Source organism: Colias eurytheme, chromosome 28, assembly GCF_061535395.1.
Source record: "Colias eurytheme isolate Ceu_HAF_F1 chromosome 28, ilColEury1 Martin Lab GWU primary, whole genome shotgun sequence".
Lineage (NCBI taxonomy): Eukaryota > Metazoa > Arthropoda > Insecta > Lepidoptera > Pieridae > Colias > Colias eurytheme.
This window is the reverse complement of record NC_143007.1, coordinates 5,721,936-5,748,180: the sequence shown is the minus strand read 5'-3', so window position 1 is coordinate 5,748,180 and position 26,245 is coordinate 5,721,936. Positions and strand designations below refer to the sequence as shown.

The 26,245-nt window shown below is 32.6% G+C and overlaps 1 protein-coding gene across 2 annotated transcripts; it reads left to right on the top strand.

Annotated features, from left to right (window-relative positions):
* Positions 1-621: 621 nt before the first annotated feature.
* On the top strand, positions 622-25,776 carry LOC149896673 (androgen-dependent TFPI-regulating protein-like). Of its 2 annotated transcripts, none has more exons than XM_090117672.1 (4): positions 622-1,025; positions 23,003-23,143; positions 23,804-24,024; positions 24,785-25,776. In XM_090117672.1, exons 1-4 carry the CDS (start codon positions 801-803, stop codon positions 25,128-25,130), a joined length of 933 nt encoding a protein of 310 aa, XP_089973798.1. In that variant the 5' UTR covers positions 622-800; the 3' UTR covers positions 25,131-25,776. The 2 variants fall into 2 exon arrangements, with proteins under 2 accessions (XP_089973798.1, XP_089973797.1); XM_090117671.1 differs by lacking the exon at positions 622-1,025 and adding an exon at positions 18,804-19,105.
* The last annotated feature ends 469 nt before the right edge of the window (positions 25,777-26,245 follow it).

The following is a 26,245-nucleotide window of genomic DNA, read 5'->3' as shown; positions in this document are numbered from 1 at the left end:
CTTTTAAATAACATTAGTATATATATATATATATATATATATATATAGATTTAATTTAATTATTTGCAATCCAATATGGATGTTGTGTAGTCCCCAAAATAATGGCTAGTTTTTTTATTTCTTTGTTAATTTGTATGTGCGTCAATCACGTAAAAAACCACATAGCAGATTTTGGTAATATTTTACTTGGTGATAGATGAATTTTTGGTATAACAAAGAGGATATATTTTATTTGAAAGAAAGAAATTTTTGAGAAACGTAAGCGAAAATTCGATCATCGGCATACGAAACCTTCGCTCATTACAAACAGCTACTAAAGTTGAAAAAAAACCATGATTTTTATTTTTCCCTTAACAATACTTAAACATAAAAAAAATTATAATGAGAAGTGGTAAATTGCATAAAAAGCTGTACACAAATATTAGAAAAATAAAATATACATACCTGCAGTGTATACGCCGCTTTATTCAAAAATAAAACAATTGTTTTAATTTATTTATATCCATACGATATTAATTATAAACACCAAACTACGGATATCTATACAGTATACAATAATATTCTTGTTTTATTTTTTATAATTGAATGAAACACGCGCAGAATTCATTAAAGAGGTTTACCTCTAGACAGATACACGTTACATGGCAACATTAAAAAAAAGTTAAATTTCAAAATGTGGCGCGAAATTCTTTAACTTTTTTTTTCGTGAAATGTCAAATCGAATTGTGAATTCATTTTATAGATTATTATTACAATTAAGTGTGTTATGTAGATAAAATATAATAATTTGTGTTTTAATAATGGCCGATGTAGAAACTGGATTGCCTAGTGTATCGAGTGGAAAGAAGTGTAGTATTTATTTATTTGTTAGGACAGTGTATCATTTGTTATACTTTTTGGGACATAATGCCGTATTGTGCTGGGCCATGTATATTTGGTATAAGATTGGTGACGCATCAACAAAGCATCCCGTGATACAGAATCTTAAATATTTGGCGCCTGCCTTTTTCACTAATTGGAATTTTGTAAGTTATTTTTTGTATTGATTTATCGCAATTTATTTTGGAATTAAAGACATTAAATGCGATATTACTGCATTAATCCCTACTTATAATATATTATATAATATATAATATTTAAGTATATTAGAAATGCGAAAGTCTGTCTGTTACGCTTTCCCGCTTAAACCTCTCAACCGATTTTGATGAAATTTGGCATAGACAATCTTTAGACCCTGGAAAAGAACATATGCTAGCTTTTATTGCGAAATATGTACCACGGACGAAGCCGGGGCGGACCGCTAGTTATGTATAAATCTTTAAAAGGTTCTAGAAGTTTTGTTTAAATAAAGGTAAGGTAGGGAAAATCATGGGAAAATACATATTTTCCTGTAGTAGTTACTTAATAGTAGGTACTAGGTAGTAATTAATTGATTCAACTCTTGATTATGTACAATAAATTAATCAATTAACTTGTAGTTTAAAGATAGCTAATAAAGACAATAATAACGTATTTTTTTAAATGAATATCATCGTTTTAAAAATAATAAAATGTTGTGTGGTTTTATGAAACCACGGTAAAAGTGAAACTGTTCGAACGGTTCCGAACACTGCTTTGTGTAGCGCATGTCGCGTGACGGTCGGCTGCCGAGTAGGTATACCTACTCGGCAGCCGCGATACACGCGACATGCGCTACACAGACCAAAAAGTTTGAGACGATGTAATAAAAGTTTCACTTTAATAAGTACGGAAAAAAATTACTATGTGAATAATTCATGATTTAAAAACGACATTGTAGTCACCTTTTAAGGTCCTTCACTTTATTAAATGCGATGGGGATTAAAAAACTGGTAAAAACCATATTATAAGCAACTAGCTTTCCGCCCGCGGCTTCGCCCGCGTTTTCAAAGAAAAACCCTCTTAGTTCCCGTCCTCGTGGGATTTCCGGGATAAAACCTATTCTATGTGTTCATCCAAGTTACCCTCTATATGTGTGCTTAATTTCATTGTAATCGGTTCAGTAGTATTGTAATGCATGAAAGGGTAACAAACATACATACATTGCGAAATATATTCATAAGAAATATTACGGTAATTAAGAATTAATAATTAATGAAACAGTTTAGTCTATGTCTGAATCAAATTTCATCCAGATTCGATAAGCCATTTTCGTGTGAATGAGTGACAAACATACATACATTCTCACAAACTTTATTCAATATTTAGTTGTAAGACCTACAACCAGTTTCATGACGTCATACATTAATTTTTTCTTTATGGAGTGTGATTTTTAATTAATCTATACTACTTAATATTATAAAGCTGAAGAGTTTGTTTGTTTGAACGCGCTAATCTCGGGAACTATTGGTCCAATTTGAAAAATTATTTCGCTGTTAGATAGCCCATTTATAGAGGAAGGTAATAAATAGGCTATCTGTATATCATCACGCTACGACCACGACGAGCCACGGGGGTGAAGCCGCGCGGAGCAGCTAGTTTTGAAATAAAGGCGAGCGTAATTGAAAGAAGTTCCTCGTTTTTTAATCAGATTAAATTATAATTAATGGTAATATCTAATTCAATTTTTTTTTATTTAAAATTTTATTGAGACTTTTTTATGATTTTCGAGTGAAATTGTTTTTTTTTGTTTTGAATCATTACAAATCCTCAGTTCCTTTTATAAGAATCTAGCGGTCCGCCCCGGCTTCGCCCGCGGTACATATTTCGCAATAAAAGGTAGCCTATGTTCTTTCTCAGGGTCTAAAGATTGTCTGTGCCAAATTTCATCAAAATCGGTCCAGTAGTTTATGCGTGAAAACCATACATACATACATACAAACCTTTCCTCTTTATAATATTAGTATATAGATACGAACAAATCACGTTATTAATCAATAATTATTTTGTCTTATTTATGCTAATTTTAAACCTTGAATGAGGTTAAGGAATATTAATTTTAATTACCGTTTCTGTCACAATTATCAAACTATACTATTGAGCTAAGGTCAAATAATTCCAATTAAAATGAAGACTAATCTTATATATAAAAATGAATCGCAAAATGTGTTGGTAAGCGCATAACTCGAGAACGGCTGAACCGATTTCGATAATTCTTTTTTTATTATATTCCTTGAAGTACGAGGATGGTTTTTATGTAGAGAAAACGTAAATATGTACCACGGGCGAAGCCGGGGCGGACCGCTAGTCTTATATATAAAAATGAATCGCAAAATGTGTTGGTAAGCGCATAACTCGAGAACGGCTGAACCGATTTCGATAATTCTTTTTTTATTATATTCCTTGAAGTACGAGGATGGTTCTTATGTAGAGAAAACGTAAACATGTACCACGGGCGAAGCCGGGGCGGACCGCTAGTATTATATAGTTTGTCTGTTTGAACGCGCATTTCTTGGGAACTAGTAACTTTGGCACTTACTCATTCGAATTATAAAATTACAATTGTTTTGGATAGTCCATTTTTCGTCCTACTAATATTATAAATGCGAAAGTTTGTGAGGATGGATATTATAATATGTGTATGTATGTTTGTTACTCTTTCACGCAAATATGAACCGATTACAATGAAATTTAGCACACATATAGAGGGTAACTTGGATTTACACATAGGATAGGTTTTATCCCGGAAATCCCACGGGAACGGGAGATACGCAGGTTTTTTTAAAAACGCAGGCGAAGACGAAGGCGGAAAGCTGGCGGGCTTTGTATTAATTTTTGAAGAATAAGTAAATTGTAAAATTCTTTGAAAATAAATGTCTCTAAACCTATTAATCTAACAGGATCAGAGCAGTCATGATAAATATTGCAAAAGTGGGAATAAATAAAACGATTACATGTAAAGTACTTATTAAAAAAAATATAGGGTCGAATTGAGAACCACCTCCTTTTATTGAAGTCGGTTAATACTGGATGATTCTTGCCATAGTTTTGTCTACGTGTGAAACAGCGGGGAACAACTAGTTAACATTGATGATATTATTTCACCAAAAATATTATATATTATATAATTATCTTGCATAATAAATTATTTTACGAAAACTTGTTTATAAACAAAATGAGCGATGAATTAACTAGTTTCATATGCAAGGCTAACGTCCACACAAATATACAACCATATATATATACCTATACATATACTCGGACATTAATTACCACAGTTAGTTCTACTAGCTGTGCCCTGCGGTTTTACCCGCATTACTCCGCTCTTATTGGAAGCGTGATGATATCACTACATAGTATAAAACGAAGTAGCTTTCTCTCTCCTTATGACCATGCTTGTATCTTTAAAACTGCGCAGCAGATTATGTTGCGGTTTTTTTTTAAAGATGGTTCTCTAGGAAGGTTTTAGTATATAATTAATTGGGTTTAAGACAAAGCGTGCGAAGCCGCGGGTGGAAAGATAGGAGCTTATAAGGTGTTAGTTTGTAAACGAGTAAGATTAATATAGGTATAATTTCACATAAATGTCCTTATACACAAGGTCATGTGGAATTTACCGCTATATAGCCATTCTAGCATTACTTGGAATTTTATACGAATTACCATGTATGTAATTATATGGTTGGATCACAGATAATATAATGCTTTACGACTTACTAGGTTGTACCACATTGACATATAGTAGAGTGCCGTAAGGCATAAAAATGGTCAAACCTCGGAACCCAGGGCCAGTCAATGAATCTGTATATCAAGTATGAGACTGCATTATTAAAACCTCAAATAAAAAAGTTAAAAAAGAAAAATTGACCGATCTCGATTTACAACAATTTTTAACAACAATTTACTGAAAAATGAGAGGCGGAATGGGGAAAAAGTGTTTATAGTGAAAAATTTTATTTTATTTGTAATAAATTATATGTGCAGAGTAACTTCAATGTTAATTTATTAGATTATCGTAAAAAATAAGTTACAAAAAAAAATTTATCTATATAGATACACATTGTTACATCATTGTACATTATTGTCGTCGTCGTCGATCTCGTTGATATAGATTGTAGGTGAAGGATTAGTGCAGCTGTCACCATTGCATTCTAAGCAAGCTGCAGTGCAGTTTAATCCACTTTCCTGCACCCACAAGATGCTCCACATCCTGTTTTGCATGAGCAAAAAATAATTTTTAATAAAGATTCTGGAGCTGGTCGTTGCGTCATTGTTTGCGGTGTCAATATTCCGCATTCATATTTCCAGCCCCATTCTTCTGGTAATATTTATCTTCCAAGCCATGTTTGAACTTGCAAAAAATACTCTTTTAAAGTGTTCAAATGCGCTATACGGTGACCCCCAGAAAATAAAAGATCTTAATGCATTAAGATATAACTCTTTTTTGAAAGCAACTGCTAAAAATACCTGCGTTAAACTGCCGTCATTACCACTCACTGCAGATAGCGCATTTGAACACTTTAAAAGAGTATTTTTGCAAGTTCAAACATGGCTTGGAAGAGAAATATTACCAGAAGAATGGGGTGGAAATATGAATGCCGAATATTGACACCGCAAACAATGACGCAACGACCAACTCCAGAATCTTTATTAAAAATTATTTTTTGCTCATGCAAAACAGGATGTGGAGCATCTTGTGGGTGCAGGAAAGGTGGATTAAACTGCACTGCAGCTTGCTTAGAATGCAATGGCGACAGCTGCATTAATCCTTCACCTACAATCTATATCAACGAGATCGACGACGACGACAATAATGTACAATGATGTAACAATGTGTATAGTTAATGATAATTTTTTTTGTACCTTATTTTTTACGATAATCTAATAAATTAACATTGAAGTTACTCTGCACATATAATTTATTACAAATAAAATAAAATTTTTCACTATAAACACTTTTTCCCCATTCCGCCTCTCATTTTTCAGTAAATTGTTGTTAAAAATTGTTGTAAATCGAGATCGGTCAATTTTTTTTTTAACTTTTTTATTTGAGGTTTTAATAATGCAGTCTCATACTTGATATACAGATTCATTGACTGGCCCTGGGTTCCGAGGTTTGACCATTTTTATGCCTTACATTTTTATGACTTTTGACTAATATAAATCAATGAAAACTCCAAAAAATTAATAATTGTTAATAATAATTTTTAAAAAATTGAGAGTGCGAAAAAAATTTTTTTTAACATTTTTCTATATACTATTAAAAACATATTTTCAAGGTTTATATTAAGATTCATTGACTGGCCCTGGATTCCGAGGTATAAACCTTACGGCGCTCCACTAATACAATAAACAACTAAGTAGTTACTTAACAACGCTCAAAAGTGTCCGAAGCAAAACAACTGCCTACTCGCGAAAAAGGCAGAGTTATCTAATGAGCGATACAATAGACTTTGAACATTACTGCTACGAAATAAGGTGTTCATTTCAATGTATGTTTTATACAACGCCACTTGGACATTTTTGACGATCTTTTAATAGGCGATTGTGCGTTTTGTTGTGTCTGTTGTATCTGTATTTTTAAAAAGAACTAAGTACTATATCCCGCGTCTGCACTCACGATGAATTCTGGAACCTCTATACTCCCTGTAGGATTAGGTATGTTGACGTTTATTTACTACAGATTAAAATTATTTACTACAGGTTCGTAAAATTGTATCTACTGAAGAGTAAAAACTCAGAAGGCCGGTCCCAATATCGTATCTATCTTCGGTTTGACCATACTAAAGATAGAAAATGCTATGTATCTTTTGTTTTGGCGTCCCAATAAGCTGACTAGCGATAAGCTAACCTATCTCTGATCGCTATCTATCGTCTGGAGGACTCTGCTTACTAGAGGTATATTTTTCTCTTTGAATTTGTCTATTTGAGCGTCCCAATAACGTTTTGACAGCTGTCAGCCAGTAATGGCCGTTCCCAATATCGTATCTTTCTTACGATAGATAGAACCTTACTAGCTATCGGATAGCTGTCTATCTATAACCGTAGTTTGAATATTGGGAACGGCCATTATTCTCTTTTAGAATCATATGAATTGTACAACATTTTCCAAATAAAATAATAATGATGACAAAAACCTGTTGTTTTATGGATTACCTTCCATATTCTGAGAACTATAAGAACGTCTATTCAGACGGTTGATTATTTTATCTTATTTTCATCAATAAGAGCGTGATAATATTTTATAATAATATGTAAATGATAACATTTCAAACGTGATTTATATTAATTTTAAAACACGTGCGCTATCATCACTACATCGTATAAAACAACTAGCGACCCGCCCCGGCTTCGCACGGGTGCATTGCTGATACTAAATACACTACAGAAAAACTGTGAACGTTGTATATAAAAACATAGCGGCCCGCTCCGGCTTCGCACGGGTATAAAATAGATAGCCGGGCGGCCGGCCGGTACCGCCGCAAACGCTACGTCCCGCAATTTTTAAATCTGTAATATCTTCGAAAATATTCACTTAAATCATACGGTGTAAAGGGCCATATAGATCTATATGAAATGAACAATGTATTCAAGGTATTTAATTGGTTAAGGATTAATGCTGTATTGGTTAAAATCGCATCGAAAATTAGCCATTATTTGTCGTAAAAAGTAAATGACAAAAAAAAGTTATTGTGGGTTATCCATAAGAGATAGACATATACCATCGCGGACTTTTCTATAGACCTTTTCAATATGTATAATACTTAGTACATTATTTTGATAAAACTCGTAGGGTTCAGCCTGCGTTTGCAATGTAAGTGGAAAAAATGTAATTTTTTACGACATCACATTAGAAACCTCAAAAATAACAGTACTTCTCCACTATTTAATGGATGTTATTATACATATAAACCTTCCTCTTGAATCACTCTATCTATTAAAAAAAACCGCATCAAAATCCGTTGCGTAGTTTCAAAGATTTAAGCGTACAAAGGGACATAGGGACATAGGGACAGGGAAAGCGACTTTGTTTTATACTATGTAGTGATAGTGATAGTGAAGTCGCTTACTCTGTCCCTATATCACTTTGTACTACGCAGCCGATTTTGATGCGGTTTTTTTAATAGATAGAGTGATTCAAGAGAAAGGTTTTAGTATATAATTTATTAGGTATTAGACAAAGCGGGAGAAGCCGCGGGTGGAAAGCTAGTTGCAAATATACTAGTATTATAAATAAAACTTACCTTTATCATCGGATAAAGTAGATATTATAAGTTTGAATCAGTATAAGGAAAAATGCTTGCAGAAATACAAACAATTATTAGGTACTAGCTGACCCACGCAACTGTATCTACTGTCCAAGGAATATTTTTCCCGTTTTTCACAACATTTTTTGCTTATTCGCTTCGTATAAATAATAAAAAAATGTGTGCGTGTTCTAGACTCTAGTGTACACACGTGAAGAAGTGAGAGTGTTCTTTATGACCCTATTTTTCAAAAAAATAATTTACTATATTATGTAACTTGACAGAAATACGTCGAAACACGCGTGGTAGGGATAAGAAAGCGTAGGCACGTAACGGAAAAATGTCACGCGTAACGAAAAAATTTTGCACTAAATTTTTTTCCAACCCCGATAAAGAAGTTTCACTTAAAAAACTACAAATCACGCCCATCAAATTATTGTATTGTCACCGCTCCTTGATTACAAAGTTCGAATTAAACCTGTCCGTTTAAAGTGGGTCAAAATCGATTCTAAATGGTCGAGTCGGTTACATACAAACAGGTGATACAGGTGAAGCTAATATTATGTCGACTCCTTGATAGCTCTAGTTCACATAAAAGTTAAAGTGAAGTCTCATGTCCCCAATTGGGGTAAGGGGCAGATGCACTATACATCTGTTTCACTGATCGATTTTCTTTAGGGACAAGTAGGTGATCAGCCTTTTATGTCCTGCCAGACCGAGACATTTTTTTTCTTCGTCTCCACCGGGAATCGAACCCAGGTTCTACGCTCACGCGTCAACCACTGTACCAAGGAGGCGGTCATCTAGTCTAGTTCACATAAATAGACATGAAATCTTATCACAAACCTGTGATATACAGCTTCAGATACATAAAAATAACAGCTTACCAAAATAAATTATAATGTGTTTAAGACGAACTCAAGGTAAATAAGAAGGTTGAATTAAATCTTGGGTTTTTGTCCAAAAACTGTGTTTTTGTATGTGACTTTTTCATTCGACAAAATTGGCAAGCGTGTGTTTAATTTTGTTTGCTTATTCTGTATACTTCTTAATCTATGTAATCCTTATTAATATTATAAATGCGAAGGTTTTTTGTCCGTTTAACACGTCGTAACGTAACTAAATTATGTTATGCTTTTGAAGTGAAACTTCTTTATCGGGGTTGGACAAACATTTAGTGTAACATTTTTGCGTTACGCCGTACGCGTGACATTTTTGCGTTACGCTGTACGCGTGACATTTTTGCGTTACGCCATACTCGTGACGTACACACGTAAGAAGTGAAACTGCTTTATGACCTTATTTTTCAAAAAAATAATTTACTAAGTATATGCAACTTTACAGAAGTACATCGAATCACGCGTGGTAGGGATAAGAAAAAGATGGCGCGTAACGGAAAAATGTCACGCGTAACGAAAAAATGTTACACTAAATTTTTTTCCAACCCCGATTTCACTTCAAAAAAAAATATTTAAATAAAATAACATTTTTTACATTATTTATTCAGTCTTATCGTTACAAATTAACGAAAAATAAAATAAAAGCCTATTTTAAAGGTCAGTTGAAAGTATTAACATTTTTATTATAATTTACCTATTAATGGAACACGGAACTCTAAAAACAGGTTTTTTCAATCTTTGTTTTAAATTTTATTAGTTTGTAACAACTTTATCACGTCATTGTAAACACAAAAACAACATAGGTACTTGTTTTATATTCTGAATGCGTATTTACCATTGACAGAAGAAAATATATTTATTTTACTAGTAGGTGTAAAAAGGGGTTTATAGCAAAATGCTATAAAATATTTTAATTACTAGGTATCATGTTCATAATTACGTAATTTAAAAGAATAGCGACATTTTTACGTTTTACCTACAGTCGTTACCAAATTAATAAAGTTGCTTGTTTTAAAAAACTAGGTTTTTTGGATATTTCTGGCAACAAAGTATTCATAAAACAACAATTTGATAATACGGAAGTAGATTATTATCCACGGTCATGGCTTTATACGCAATAAATTAATTATATATATCTAAAATATGATTTTATCTAAAATCCGTAGTTTTATAATATTACTAGCTGTACTCGTATCCCGCGGTTTTACCCGCAGTGCTCCGCTCCTGTTGGTCTTTAGCGTGATGATAGCCTATAGCCTTCCTCGATAAATGGGCTATCTAACAGAGAAAGACAAGTATTTCCTGATATAAGTGCGTTCAATCAAACTCACACAAAATCGTCGCCTTACTCCATGACGTCACGGTATTGCCATGACGCGACCTTGAAATTTACTCTCAACGCGCCTAAAGAAATTTCACTTCAAAACTTTAATATTTTGGTTTCATGACTGTCAATATATTTAAAAAAATTGGAAAATCCAAAAGTGCACGCCTCATAATTTTTTTTTAATAAATATTTGTTAATTATTATTTTTGTTTATTTAATAACAATTAAACCACATCGAATCAGACCCTGAAAAATGAAAGGGTTCTATTCCTGAGCATACTCAAGCGTAAGAGAAAAAAAAAGACTCGATTAGTAAAGTATTTCGGTCGCTATCGTGTTAACAAGAAAAAGGATCCGCACATACAGACACACGGACGTCCAAGGCAGAACTTTTTTAAACTGTTTTTTAACTAGTTTAAATAACAAAAATGACATCAAAAATATCATGAACGTTAAAAATAGTGTTTTTTCTTAATATGTGTGTGTATGTATTATCTTACAAGTGCAATGTATGATACATAAAGACATTTTAAGTTTGAAAAATCAGATGTTTTGCGCGAAGTGACAGTAGTACCCACCTCAACGCTTCGCTTATGAGGCGTGCAATTATGTTTTATGATATTGTGTTATTAATTTATTTAGTAGTAGCACAGAATACATAATAGTAGCTAAACGCTACAGAACGGACACTCTCCGCCTCCCGCCAAAATTAAACTTACCTCACCCCCGCGCGATCAGACATAAAATGGGCCATATTTTTCTCCAAGGACGATACGCAACGAAGATTGACAACATTAATCAAATTGACTTAAAGTAATTTTATTATTTTGGATTTGGGATTATCGTTTTTCGTAGAAAATGGTTAGATATTGTGCTGTTTACGGATGTATTTTATCAGAAAAACGCGATTTTTTTTTTTACGCTAGTCACAAATGTGCCAACCATAAAGCGTTAACACACACATTTGCAGTCTCTACAGTGTGACTGTCAAAACGATCATTTTGTATGGAGTGTCCGGGGTGTGGTAGTAGTTACCATATTTGATCTAACCTAGGTTAAACTCACAACCTTATATTGTTTATAACTTAATTATAGTTATTCTTTTGTTTATAGAAACAACAATTGAATTGTTTATGTTAATCGGACTAGGAAGGAAAAATACTCTAGTATTAAAAATACTTTTTTTTACGTTGGATTAATTTAAACTATGGCGAATGCTGTTGAATTATTCATACATTATTGGAAAAGCAAAGGGCTATAGATGCCGCGGTCGGTAGCTAAGTAGTCTAAATATGTATTATGTACATATATATACAATAATGTTTGCAAAAGTAAAGGGATATCGATGCCGCGGTGCTATGCTAAATATGTATATAAAAATGAATGTTTGTATGTCTCTACTTTATTTCGATGGATTTTTTTTAATAGAGAAAATAAAAATCATTGGGTTATAGAGAAAGCGGCTCGATTCGAAATCGAAGCCAAAAATATAGTTATTAGAATTTTTGCCTGTTTGTCTGTACGTATGTCCGGTATTAACTCCAAGAGTACTGCATCAATTTACTTAAAATTTGGTACAGAGATAGCTTGAGACCTGAAGAAGGACATAGGATAGATTTTATCCCGAAATTCCGATGGGAACTTGAACTATGCGGGTTCTTCTTTGCCTGCACGGGTGAAGCCGCGGGAGGAAAGATAGTTTCAAATAAATATTATTTAAAGAGCTTTTCAATATCTACTACAGATCTCAAAACTATTACCTTGATCTTTGAACAGTTATTACAGAATAATTTACATGAATTTTATTGTAAGAAGACACCTTGTTCAGTATATACGTATTATAATGTATCAAAAAATTGTATTATATTTGAAAATATTATTTCATAGTGTTGCCATATTGTTTAATCTAGGTGTTAGTTTGTTTGTGATGTTGTTATATTTTGGTTTGATTAATGAAAATCGTGTGGATTTGAGGATAGTATTTTCGACGGTTGGCGGTGTGGTGAGTTGAATGTAGTTTTGAGTTTAAACGGCCTTTTGTTAAGTTATAATTATGTTTTAACAAAAAACTAAACCGCCATTTAAGGGTCAAAACTGGAAATGACCATGGAATGGTCAAAATTTACCAACCGCAAGGCAGCAGCTTTCAAACAAAGAAAAAATCATTAAAATGGGTTCACCCAGTTAAACTCATATTATGTAATATGTACTTTTAAATTATTAAATAATATTATTTTAAAAATTATTTTTTCAAAAAGTTTAGTCGAGTATTGTATTGACCACTGCTCTTATGAACACTCAAAATATAATTATAATTATCTTCATACTACAAACGAATATTAATTAAACAAACATTAATTCTGTTTGAACTTTGAGAAGGAAACGCCCTAAACTTGCTACAAAAGTCCGAGGTCCAAAGTTTGCAACACACATTAGCTTCACCTGTATGTTTGTATGTAACCGACTTCTATAGACTCGATTAGACCATACTATAAACTTTTAATTCAAATTTTGCACATTTATCTTGTTAAGCGATCGGTGACAATACAATAATTTCAATTTATTATAGCGGGTTATCTATTTAAAAATACCGGCCGAATTGATAACCTCCTCCTTTTTTTTGAAGTCGGTTAAAAATATACAATGTGTTTTACTTGTTCTTTCTCGGTTTTTGCAGTCAAACGAATTTGATATATTTTGATAGATTTTGCAGATAATAGTGGTTTTGACCGGTAAAGTATTTCATATAGTTAAACAATAAACATATTTAAATGAACAAATCGCATAATAAGCAAAAAATGGCCTTGAATTATGACGGGAATCTAAAAATTTATGATAAAAAAGGCATAACCGCGTACAATATTTATTTGAAACTATAATTTTGTAGCATTTTATGCAAATAACTTAAAATTATACGTTTATTTAGCTCCATTTTCTATACATATAAGATACTAGCTTTCCGCCCGCGGCTTCGCCCGCGTTTTCAAAGAAAAACCCGCATAGTTCCCGTTCCCGTGGGATTTCCGGGATATAACCTATCCTATGTGTTAATCCAAGTTACCCTCTACATGTGTGCTTGATTTCAGTGTAATCGGTTCAGTAGTATTTGCGTGAAAGATTAACAAACATACACACATACACATAATCATTCATCCTCACAAAATTTCGCATTTATAATATTAGTAGGAATAGTGTCATAGGTTTATGCCCGGGATACACTTGGCTAGATATTCCAAGCAAGTTAGTTCTCTTTGAAACTTTCTTATTTGGCTGACCGGCTAGGTTGGTAGTGGCCCTGCCTTCCAAACCAGAGTTTGTGGGTTCGATTCCCACCCGGGGCAAATATTTGTGTGATGAACATAGATGTTTGCTCTGTGTCTGGGTGTTAATTTTCTATACTATAAGTATTTAAAATTATATATGTATGTTTATCAGCCTTCTGGTTTCCATAGCACAAGCGAAAGCTTAGTATGGGATCAGATCGTGCCGTGTGTGAAAATTTCCTGAATATTTATTATTTATTCTTAGCTAGATGACCTGGCTTGGGATATGCTAGTTCTGTTTACATGAGGCTATATTATTTTAGGTAAGTATTATGGCTGTGACTGAGGTGACCACACGTCCAAAATGATTTGCACCCTAAAAAAACAGTAAAAAAGAACAGTAGCGGCACATAGCAGTTTTGTATTAATTTAAAACTTTCCTACGCCTACGTTACTTAATAAGCAATTACGAAGCGAAGTATTATATTAAGGGCGCGTATAACGTCAAATCACCAATCAACTTTTAGTTGATACGTGTAGTATTCAAGACCAAATATAAAAAATAAAATATATGTAAAACTTGATGATATTTTCGATTATATTGTCAGATCAAAAACATAAAATATTGAAATTGACTCGATAGAAAAAATTCACGAAGTTACCTCTAAATTTCACACTTTTACGTTTTTTACTGGACATGATAATACTTATTATGATTTTTTTTTCATAAACAATTATATTAAAACATTTGCAAGATATTTGTCAGAGCATTTTGTGTAATTACTTTTAGTTTTGGTTTAATCACGATAAAACACTTTTGGCGCTTACTATATTTTTAATTACGCAAGAAATCATCTTCCATCGCACGTTCCGGGAGCTAAAAACATAATTCTATTTCATACATCAGACGCTATCGCTCCGTTGAGACGAGTAGACCACGCTAAAATTGCTGCGCCGTGTTTTATAATTACGCCGAATATTGATTTGTTGAAAATGGTAAACAACAAAGAAACGAGAACTAAAGAAGATTCAAATTGAAAAGATAACTAAATGTCGAAGGTAATAATGTATATAATGTATAATATAACAGTATTGTTATAATATTAATAAATAATAATTATAATATAAAAAGATAAGTCTTGATTTACCTATTTGAGAAAGTTTAGTTTCTGTAAAATAATTTCCGCGGGCTGAGTATTGACGCGATAGCAGCAGCAACTATAGATAGGTAAATAAAATTCATAGTGGTAGGTACCTAATTCTTACAGCCGCGGTGCAATCAATCAAGTCAAGAAAGATTTATATTATTATTATTACTATAGGCAGATCCTATGTTCGCTCCAGTAAATAATAATATAAATAATATGTAAACCGGTTGTGAATAGTACATATATATTATATTTACAATCTGTATTAGATAATCATACATAACATCTATACATAGGTATAACAAATTCGTACGAAAGTCAAAACTGTACTTACATTGAATAGGTATTTTTTTATAATATACATATGTATATGTATATATATAATATATTCATAATCTGTATTACATAGTAATATGTAGTACATATCTATACATAAATATAGTTTTTAGAATTTTTGTATGTCTGTCTGTATGTATGTCTGGGCTCTAATTTTGGTGCAGATATAGCTTGAGACCTGAGAAAGGATGAGTTTTATCCCGTAAATAAAAAAAACTGTCTGTGTTTGTCTGTTTGTTTGTACACGCTAATCTCCGGAACTACTGGACGGATTTGAATGAAAGTTATTTTGTTGTGTAGGTACTATTATATTATCCGGGAAATATAAAATAATAATTTATTTTGAAAACTGAAACACCTGATGCAGAACCGCAACAGACCACCTAAACTATAGATTCATTTGAGAAAGTTTATCCAGGCGAGTTTGGATATTATTATTTGTGTAAATTCTGTAAATTCGTTTCCGCGAGTTGAGTATTCATGCGACGATATTTATAGATAGATTGCTCATAATTGGGTCTATCATTGATAAAAATACCAGATTCCACCATGGAGGCCTTTAGGAGGTATTGAATTTTATTAGGGTAGTTACGATACATGAACTTTTTAACTAACTACCCTAATAAAATTCAATTCCCGTAAACGCCTCCATGGTGGAATCTGGTATTTTTATCAATGATAGACCTAATTATGAGCAATCTATCTGTACCGGTCACAAGTTGCACTTTTGAGTTTTTTGGAAGAAAAAAATAAAAAGATCAAGTTCAGTAACTCAAACTGCCCTAATATAATATTTTGACAATCGATTCCTCCTAAAGGCTTCCATGGAGGAATGTGTTTATTTTACCAATTATAGACCTAATTAAGAGCAATCTATCAGTACTGGTCACAAGTTGCACATTTGAGTTTTTTGGAAGAAAGAAATATTTTTTGATCGATGGATGTTGAAATTGTTTGAGCCAAAATCATGTTTTACTGCGTATAACTCAGAAACGGTAGGATATAGGAAAAAATGATTCAGGTACAACTTGTAGATAATTTTATGGCCTTTCAATTTTTCCTTGAAAGTTTTTCTCTAACATGTACCGTTTTTGAGATTTAAGCGAAAAATGAAAAAATGGACCCATTTCCGCCCTCCCCCCACTCCGGGGCTCCTCCCAGTGGCCCGGGGTTTTAGTATGTTTATTACCTAGGGACTCTTGACATGTTTCCGAAGAAACATCTTACGTTACTAACTCACGCAATCTAGACCCCCCTTGGAGGGACTCATTCAATGGACTATAACCAAATTAATCAAAATAAAGTTCTGGAGGAATGTGTGTCGTCGACTGCGTATGTTTATTTAAAAATAGTATCTATACTCGCTATTTCGACAGACTTTTTTTACGGATTCGTGCTCTATACTGTTTCCCTAATATTGTTTTTTTTTTATATATTACATACAGACAATTTTTTTATTGTTTTATAATATGTATAGATTATCATTAATAATTATAAACAAATAATAATAAAAAGACATATTACATAATTTGTGATGATTTCAACTTCACTGTTTTATACAATTATTTTAGACAACATACCTACTAACTACCGAAAATACGCGTTGAACGAGCGAAGAATATTGTGTATAATTTAGCGTGCGATGAACTTTACGTACGTTGGATGAGCCGGGTGTATGAGGGTATTGTGAGGGCGCGCGGCATGGCGCGTAATGGGCGAGGCTTAATCGTAGAATTATCTGGCTTTATACGCCCTCTTAAAGCAAAAATAAAATTTGAGTGTCTGTTTGTAATATTAAAATAAAGGCATTTTACAAAATGCGTATGGATGGTAGATACATCAAAATAGTAATAATTAAAATTCTTGTCTGTCTGTCTGTCGGATAATCTCTGGAACGGCTGGACCGATTTTGATGATACTTTCACTAACAAACAGCTGATGTAATACGAAGTAACTAGGGCTGCTTTTTATACTTACTGCTATTCCCACAGGAACATTGGGATTAAAAGGAAAAACTCATTTACGCGGTTGAAATCACGGGACGCAGCTAGTTACAAATAAACTGAACCAACGACATGTTGAAAATCAAGACGCATTTACTTACAAAAGAGTGTATAAAATCATTATATTGTTACTAGCGGTCCGCCCCGGCTTCGCCCGTGGTACCTACATGTTTAAACTAGCCTATCTCTCAAGTTGGATCGAACTGCACATGGTGTGCGATTTTTATTATAATCGGTTAAGTGTTTTAGGAGCCCATTGAGGACAAACATTGTGACACGAGATTTATATATATTAAGATTTATACATACATACTTTCGAAAAATTAAGGCATGGCCGGGTAATATAGATATAATCTACCCTATAAAAATAGTTTTTATTGATTGAAGTACATTCTTTCTGTGTGAAGGTAGTTTACGATTTCCATTTCGCATTATCTTAAAAATAATTGATTAACTAAGAAACTATTAAAATTAAGACACTATTTTTAAATCAATAAAGGATCTATGAAATATTGTTCCATACAATCAATGACAAAGATAAAACTAAAAAAAATGTTATCACAAAAATATTAACAAATAGTTAAACACCATGATAACGGCTAAACAATAAGTAGTATGATATGATTGAACGGTTTGACTAGAATTGATTGTAGGATTGCCAGTTTAGAGAAATCTCCCTAAATTGGAGTAAAATAAAAAAGTCCCCGGGCTTGAAAACAAAGTACATCTATACTAATATTATAAAGCTGAAGAGTTTGTTTGTTTGTTTGACTTTGAACGCGCTAATCTCAGGAACTACTGGTCCGATTTGAAAAATTATTTCGGTGTTAGATAGCCCATTTATCGAGGAAGGCTATATATAATCACGCTAAGACCAACAAGAGCGGAGCCACGCGTGTGAAACCCCGGGGCGCGGCTAGTAATGTATACGAAGAAAAGTAGCAAATATTTGTCAAATTCCAACCAAAAATATTCAGATGTTTAAATAACACTTTCGTATAGCTTTATTTTAGATTTTACTCAAACGAAAAATTATTACATCATAATACGTATTATTAATGATTACCACCTTTTAAATAATGCATACTTAAAACAAGTATATTTTAAGGTAAGATTACACTCTTTTATTTTATCAATATCTACTGTTTACTATTTTTACTTACTTTACTATTTTTTCCATTCTCTTTACAAGGACTGTCCCTTCATAAGTTATTTGTATAATTTATACTAAGTTTAAACTAATATCATCTGGTTTGCATAACAGAAGCCAAAGCTATGGGATCAGATCGTGCCGTGTTTGAAAATTTTCCCGAAATATTTATTTTATAAAAGATGGCAACAGTGTTATTAAAAAATTAAAACTAAATATCTGTATTGATTATAATGACGAAGGGATTAGTTAATATATCGTAATTAGTAAAATTGTTTGTTAATTTAGGATGCAATTATCTAATTAACTCTGTACGATAAAATATAATGTTATTGATGCATAATCTGTGGAGTAATTCTGACAGTGAAAATACAATAAATACATATTAGAATAATCGTTAAAATGTGTTAATAATTAATAGATAAAAACTTAAAAACAAGGTTTAAAAAAAATACATTTATTAAAAAAATCTGGGAAAATCGAACTTACACATGGCAACATTTTAAAATGTATACCCATACCCTCTTCCTCAATTAGTCGCCCGTAAACCGGGCTTCTAATAGTTAAGTTTTTAGTTATAATGGAAGATTTTATACTATTCAAAGAAAATAATATATTTTACAATGTACTGTGTTTCTTGATTACTGAAAACGAGAAATTATTCAATAGAAACGATGCAGTTTTGTATTGGAGAACAGTTTTTCATATTATGGGGATTCTACACCATGCCTATATAGCATTATTTGCGAATGGCCTAGGCTTAGAGTTAAATCCTAATCCAGATATTCAGTGCCTGTATACTTACCGACTTGCTTATCTCACTGGATGGAACTTTGTAAGTAATTTATACACTTATATTTTAACCAAGTTTTTAAAGAAAAGGGTTCTGTTTTCGTCTGTGTATTCATGTTAATATGTTTTTGTTAATTATGCGAGAAAATTCATTAAATTTACGACTAAAGTAAGTTATACATATAGTGCATGTCTCGTGTTTTTGAATCCGTAGTGAATTCTATAATTTTTAACGTTTACAATAAAAATATAATACCTACATAAACTGAGTTATTTTCAAAATTATTATTCAGAAAGAGGGTAGATTGAACTAAGTTACGATATCTCACACAGTGTAAACAAAAAACTATTTTACTTTAAAATACAACTGTTATGACAAAGACCAATTACATTTTTCGTAATAAAAAAGCAATAAAAAATCTGTGATAATTATGTAGGGATAGGTACTTCATACATTAAAATCTGTTAAGAAATTTAAAAGTTGTGGAACTATTTAACTAAGACAAGTGATAACTGCGTTAAAAACAACCGACTTCAAACTTGCACTTGCAACATTTACAAATATACAGACAAAAATGCTCATAAAATAAAAACTACTGGGCCTATACGAATAAAATTTTTATGGGACCAATTCGACACCATCCCGCATCGAACAAAAAAAGAATCACGTAAATCGGTTCAGAAACCTCGGAGTAATCGGTGTACATACATAAAAAAAAAAAAAAAACATACCGGCCGAATTGATAACCTCCTCCTTTTTTTTGAAGTCGGTTAAAAATCGCACAGGTACGTTTAGTAAAAAGCGGTATTTTCATATTATTACAAACAGAATCCAATTTTACTATCTATACTAATATTATAAAGCTGAAGAGTTTGTTTGTTTGAACGCGCTAATCTCGGGAACTACTGGTCCGGTTTGAAAAATTCTTTCGCCTTTAGATTTAGCCCATTATCGAAGAAGGCAATAAATAGGCAATAGGCTTATCATCACGCTAAGACCAACAGGAGCGGAGCAATGCGGGCGAAACCGCGGAGCACAGCTAGTGTGTAATAAACTGTTACTTTGATCGAGTTAAGTTTATTTTCTTTCCTTGAATTGCATTTAACGTTAATCTTTAAATAATGTCCTTTCAAAATCATGAAATCATGATTTTTGATTCCTCAATTTCATAAATACACGAATAAGAAAAAATAAAATCAATCTATTTAGAACTTAATATTTTTTATACATATCTAATGAACTTACGTTCATTCATTACGTATAATTAATAAATATTATATCGATCATGATTTCAATACGTGTGTTGCAGCTAAATTAACATATTTGTCAATATTAAAAAGTATTTGCATTTTAAAACTCTGTATACATTATTTTAAAATGATTAGTAATTACAATTATAATAACAAAAAAAATGTGTAATATATACTAAACTTCTGATTCTTTGCAATGATTTATACAATCAGCATAGTTTGTACCTATTAGGAATGTTTATATGTAACTAGCTTTCCGCCCGCGGCTTCGCCCGCTTTGTCTAAAATATAATAAATTATATACCTTCCTCTTGAATCACTCTATCAATTAAAAAAAAACCGCATCAAAATCCGTTGCGTAGGTTTAAAGATTAAAGCATACATAGGGACATAGGGACAGAGAAGGCGACTTTGTTTTATACTATGTAGTGATAAGCTGTGTCCCGCGTTTTTACCCGCATTGCTCCGTGCCTGTTGATCTTAGCGTGATGATATATACCCCATACCCTTCCTCGATAAATGGCCTATCTAACACTGAAGGAATTTTTCTAATCGGACCAGTGGTTCGTATTCGTAGTCACTAGTCGGACCAGAGATAAGTATAGATGAATTCTAACTAATAGTGCTACTGTAATCATTAACTACTTATTCTCCAGACATTATTTAATTGGACATTTTAAATAATTTCCTGCAACATCAAACTTGACCTCTCTCATAAAATCATTGATAAAGCTAAGTCGTTGTTTGTTTGTTTATTGATAGATATATCAGGAATTGCTTGAAATATTCAAACAATTTTCTAATTATAGATATTTTTTCGCATACAAGTCTGGACTCGTGACTTTGTTCGCTTTTAATGTGATTTTTTATGGGATACACCTATTTGTTATAAAACAATAATATATCTGTGAAAATACCTTTAAAATCGGTACTGATGTTTTGAACGGAACAAACACACCGATAGGCATTTGAACAGTACAATTTAATTAAACGGCTAGGCTATTAATTGAACGGCTGATTAAACTAGTTGACTGCGATATGAATGTTTATTTTTGCCAAAGGCTTCCGCATTTAATAATTTCAAGTTGTTTACTGTTATGTTTTGTTTTTAAAGTGTAAACTTTTCATTCTTTGTTAAAATAAATGTTGTCAACCCGGCTTCACTCGCGTGGCACCTGCTCAATCAGTTGCATAATTATGTGCTAATCCATACTATAATCTATGTAAATTTCATACATTTTTCAAGTAACAAATACATACATACAAACTAATAAAATAGGATTTGGTGACACAAAAACCTCATATTAATATCACGAGACGTGTCGAAATATGTGATAGGGACACGTGATCAGCCCTTTGACCGAGTCAATGACCTTCTAGATAACGTATTTAGTTGCTAGAAACTATAATAATACAGTAAATATAAATATAAATAAATATTTCAGGACAATTTTCACACACGGCACGATCTGATTCCATACTACGCTTTCGCTTGTGTTATGGAAACCAGATGGCTGATAAACATACATATATAATTTTAAATAAATACTTATATAGATAATTAACACTCAGACACAGAGCAAACATCTATGTTCATCACACAAATAGTTGCCCCAGGTGGGAATCGAACCCACGACCTCTGGCTTGGAAGGCAGGGCCACTACCTACCAAGCCAACCGGTCAGTCGAATTAATAGTAATTTTTTACTTGTGTTTATATAGGAAATTGTAATTTTATCACCGTATACCTACATATAGATATAACAGAGAGTAAATCCGGTTTTAAATCCGTAAAGAGACATGCGGCAGACAGATGTTCAAAGTCTATGAGATAACATTTGCCCTTACTGATAATTTTATAAACACTGTCCTACTGTGCGTCACATTTTTACAGTTGATTTACTTTGAATTATTGTCTTTGGCTTGTATATAAGTATAAAAAGATATATGTGTATGTAATTGTATAAAAAGACAAGTGATAACTGCGTTAAAAACAACCGACTTCAAACTTGCACTTGCAACATTTACAAATATAGACAAAAATGCTCATAAAATAAAAACTACTGGGCCTATCCGAATAATTTATGGGACCAATTCGACACCATCCCGCATCGAACAAAAAAAGAATCACGTAAATGGGTTCAGAAACCTCGGAGTAATCGGTGTACATACATAAAAAAAAACATACTGGCCGAATTGATAACCTCCTCCTTTTTTTTGAAGTCGGTTAACAAGTCATTTAAAAAGTAATTGTTAATAGATACTTTACCAAAGTTTACCAAATACTGCTTTACCAAAGAGAAATTAATAAATCAATTCATAAATTTTGAATTGCCTTGTCATGCTTTGGGTGTCTGTAAATGACTTGCGTGTGTTGTATGAATTATTGTATGTAATTACACACATGAACAAAATCCAGGGATATTTTGTTTTGCATCAAATATCTAAAAAAATTATGAAATTTTTGTGATATTGTAAATGGAAGAATACCTAATAGCTCATTTTTACATCTCTAATGAAAAATAAACATATTTCTAGATTTTTTTGTTTATTTGGACGGTTAGATATGATAAGGATCTTCATTTCGTTTTGCAAAAGTAGAAATTTTGACTATTGTTGGCATTTCTTTTTTCAGAAATCTAATTTTGTTGATGTGTAAATAACTAATACGAATTTTTATTCGTTTCCAGTCCTTCCAGACATTCTTCCTCGGCCTGTCCCTACTGTACGATCTACTAGAATGGTTTGATAAACAAAACAGCAATGTGGCTGTCAAAATCAAGTATTGGAGAGATGTGCTGTTCTGTAGTGCAGTGGTGCCTTTTACTCTGGTGAGTATGATTTAAGTCGTTGTTCACCTTTACCTTCGCACTCAAAAGACCTTTCTGTGGCTGTATCACACTGCATAAATGTAATAATGGGTAAAATATGATTTCCAAATCTACACACAGTTGTTAAGCAGCCAACAAAATTCAGATTGTTTTATTGTAAGCATTTGTATTGTAAATTACATTAAAAGGAGTAACAGTCGTTTCCTGCCGATTCTTCTAGTTAGAAAGGACATTTATTTTATTTTTTAAGCTATTGCATAGCTTCTATCGCGGGCCTTGAGCGCGGGGACCGAATCCAGAAATTCCGTAACGAAAAAACCTCACGCTCCCCACTCCGACGGGCACGGAGGTGTGGCTTGAAGGCATAGCATGCAATAGCTTTACCGTGGCAGTCCCCGAGTGCCACACGTCTTTTTATTTTATAACACTTCATTGCACAAACTAAATTATGACAAAAAGAACATTAATGCAAAAGAAAGGCATAGTTTGTACAAGAGGCGGCCTTATTGCTAAACAGCTATCTCTACCAAGCAACCTGATGGTTACATTCTGAATCAGTAGTATAAAAAAATACATGTTTTAAGAATTTCCAACCAAATCCTATCATTACAACAACTACTTCTTACTTCTTCATTTATTTTTTCAACTTAAATCTTTCAGTTCGTCACCTCAATGTTCTGGTCAGTATATGCGATAGACCGAGAACTGGTATTCCCCACGATATACGACGAAGTGGTACCCTGGTGGTTCAACCACTGCGTCCACACGAACATCGTGGTGGTGTTAGTATTGGAGACACTGCTCCAGGCAAGGAGGAAACCCACGGATGAGAAGGTGGAACAGACTATTTATTGGGGGGTCGCGTTTGCGTATGCTGTTGTGTGAGTATTCATTTGATTTTGACGTGACAACGTCTTATAATTCGATAGAGCCGGCTGCACGCACGAAAAAACATGCGGCGTTACCTCGCTCTGAGGCGTTCCATGTAAGGCTTGAAGTGCGAGCGAGAGCGCGGAACGAGCGACAAAGAAGCACAATCGGACGTTGTCACGTTCAACTATCGTCAGTAAACCGACTTTACAAACAACCAATTTTTTAGTTTAATAACTACTACTACACCTACTAATATTTAAACGTTTGGTACTCTTTCACGCAAAGACTGCTCAACCGATTTTCATAAAATTTGGCACACACATTATAGAGGATAACTAATTAGAATAACAATATTCTTCTCCGTAGATACTGCTTTCCGAATCGGTGGTAAATGTTAAAAATATGTACCTAATGACGATTCAAAAGTGCTTCTAGAAGAAGTCTAATTGAATAAATAAATGTTTGAGTTTGAGTTTGAGTTTGAATAAGGATAACACATAGAACTTACTACCCCGACAATCCCACGGGAACGGTAACTATACGTGTTTTCCTTTGACTACGTGAGCGAAGCTTCGGGCGAAAAGCTATTTCTTTGTAAAAGATAAATTTATAAATAAAGGTAGTAGTAGGTATTTATTTAAAATCATATGTTTATCAGCCATCTGGTTTCCATAACACAAGCGAAAGCTTAGTATGGGTTCAGATCGTGCCGTGTGTGAAAATTGTCCTGAAATATTTAATATTTAATTTAATTATTTATTTCAACAGGTACTACACAATATACTTCGCGACACACAGATGGTTATACCAAGTTTTCGGCGTAATGACTTGGTGGCAAGTGTGCATCTACCAAATATTCATTTGGGGCATTTCTTACGTGTTCTACAAAGTACAATTTCCGATAAATAGATTGGTCCATGGCCAGGAAACTGAGGAAAATGTAGAACAAGAAGATAATGTAGAGCAAAAAGAAACGAACGTGGAAGAAAAGATAAAAGATAGTAGTAATACAGGTAAGGTAATTACGGATTTGAAGACGCCCCCGTTTTCGACAAGGTCTTGGAGTTTGAAGTTTCGCAGTTTGCGAAATCAGTTTGAAACGTCGCGACTGTAGGTTAAGAAACGCGGCGTTTTTTTCAGTTTTAGTGTATTTTAGAATTTACTAGTTTTTATTTTTTATTTTGGAAGCATACATAAATGAAGTTTACATACATTTTTTAATAGAAATAGAGCTTACTGATGAAGGTTGATAATATTAGCTTTTTAACAATTTTAATGAAATGTTGAAGCTTTAATGTGATTACAGAGTCTTTATATTTTGACATAAAGTAAATAATAATAATGTTTTATTAAATGTATCTAACGATCGTATTTTTTTAAATTTTGAGACATTTTTTACATGTAATAAATGAATAAATCATGAATTGAATTGAAAATTATATAATTATATAACAGATTATGAAAATAAATATTATTAAGTATGTAAAATAATAAAAAAACGCCGCATTTAAACGCTGTGTTATATTAAGGCTAACGGTAATAGAAAATATATTTGTTGTATCAATGAATAATCATAGTATTGGAATGTATAAATAGTAAGTTTTTATTTATGTCCTTGCAAATAATGTTAAATAATTCCTGTTTTTCTTACAAATTTTGCGAAATTTACATAAGAATGTCAAAAAACTAAGTATTTGTAAGTAAAAGGAATAGTTTCACATTATATGTATGGGCTTTTTGTAATTAATTGGTGATAGATAATAAATATTTACAATTATAATGCTTTTTTTATTTAATATCTACCTTCAACCTTTTTTTTTCAATATAATAGGTAAGTATAGTTCAATATAATAGTAGTATCACTCTTAAGTGATAAGGCCGCCTTCTGTGCTGTTTTTCTTTTAGAATAAGTTTTGTTTGTATTTTATGTATTTTGGCAGCACAATAAAGAGTATAAATACATAAATAAATAAGTATTCTTTTGGTTAAGCAACATTGTGCGCGGTATATGCGCGGGTATTTGGATGGGTCACCACGTAGTATTTTCAATGAGAGTACGCTACTTGTACTACTCTGTGTCAGTATTTGTAACCTAACCAGACCTCTGGAACTGCTTGACCGATTTTTATGAAATTTGGATTTAAGTAGTAGGTTAGAGAATAATATGACGTCTACGAAATTAATTCATTTAAGTATCCTGATAACTATTAATATATTTCTTCTTTAAAG

What these genes read in the sequence shown, in the direction of transcription:
- LOC149896673 (XM_090117671.1), top strand. Translation starts at nt 18,851, where the DNA reads ATGGAAGATTTTATACTATTCAAAGAAAATAATATATTTTACAATGTA. An exon ending in ATCTCACTGGATGGAACTTT is followed by an intron (nt 19,106 to 23,002) that starts GTAAGTAATTTA and finishes ATTCGTTTCCAG; the next exon opens with TCCTTCCAGACATTCTTCCT. An exon ending in CAGTGGTGCCTTTTACTCTG is followed by an intron (nt 23,144 to 23,803) that starts GTGAGTATGATT and finishes TAAATCTTTCAG; the next exon opens with TTCGTCACCTCAATGTTCTG.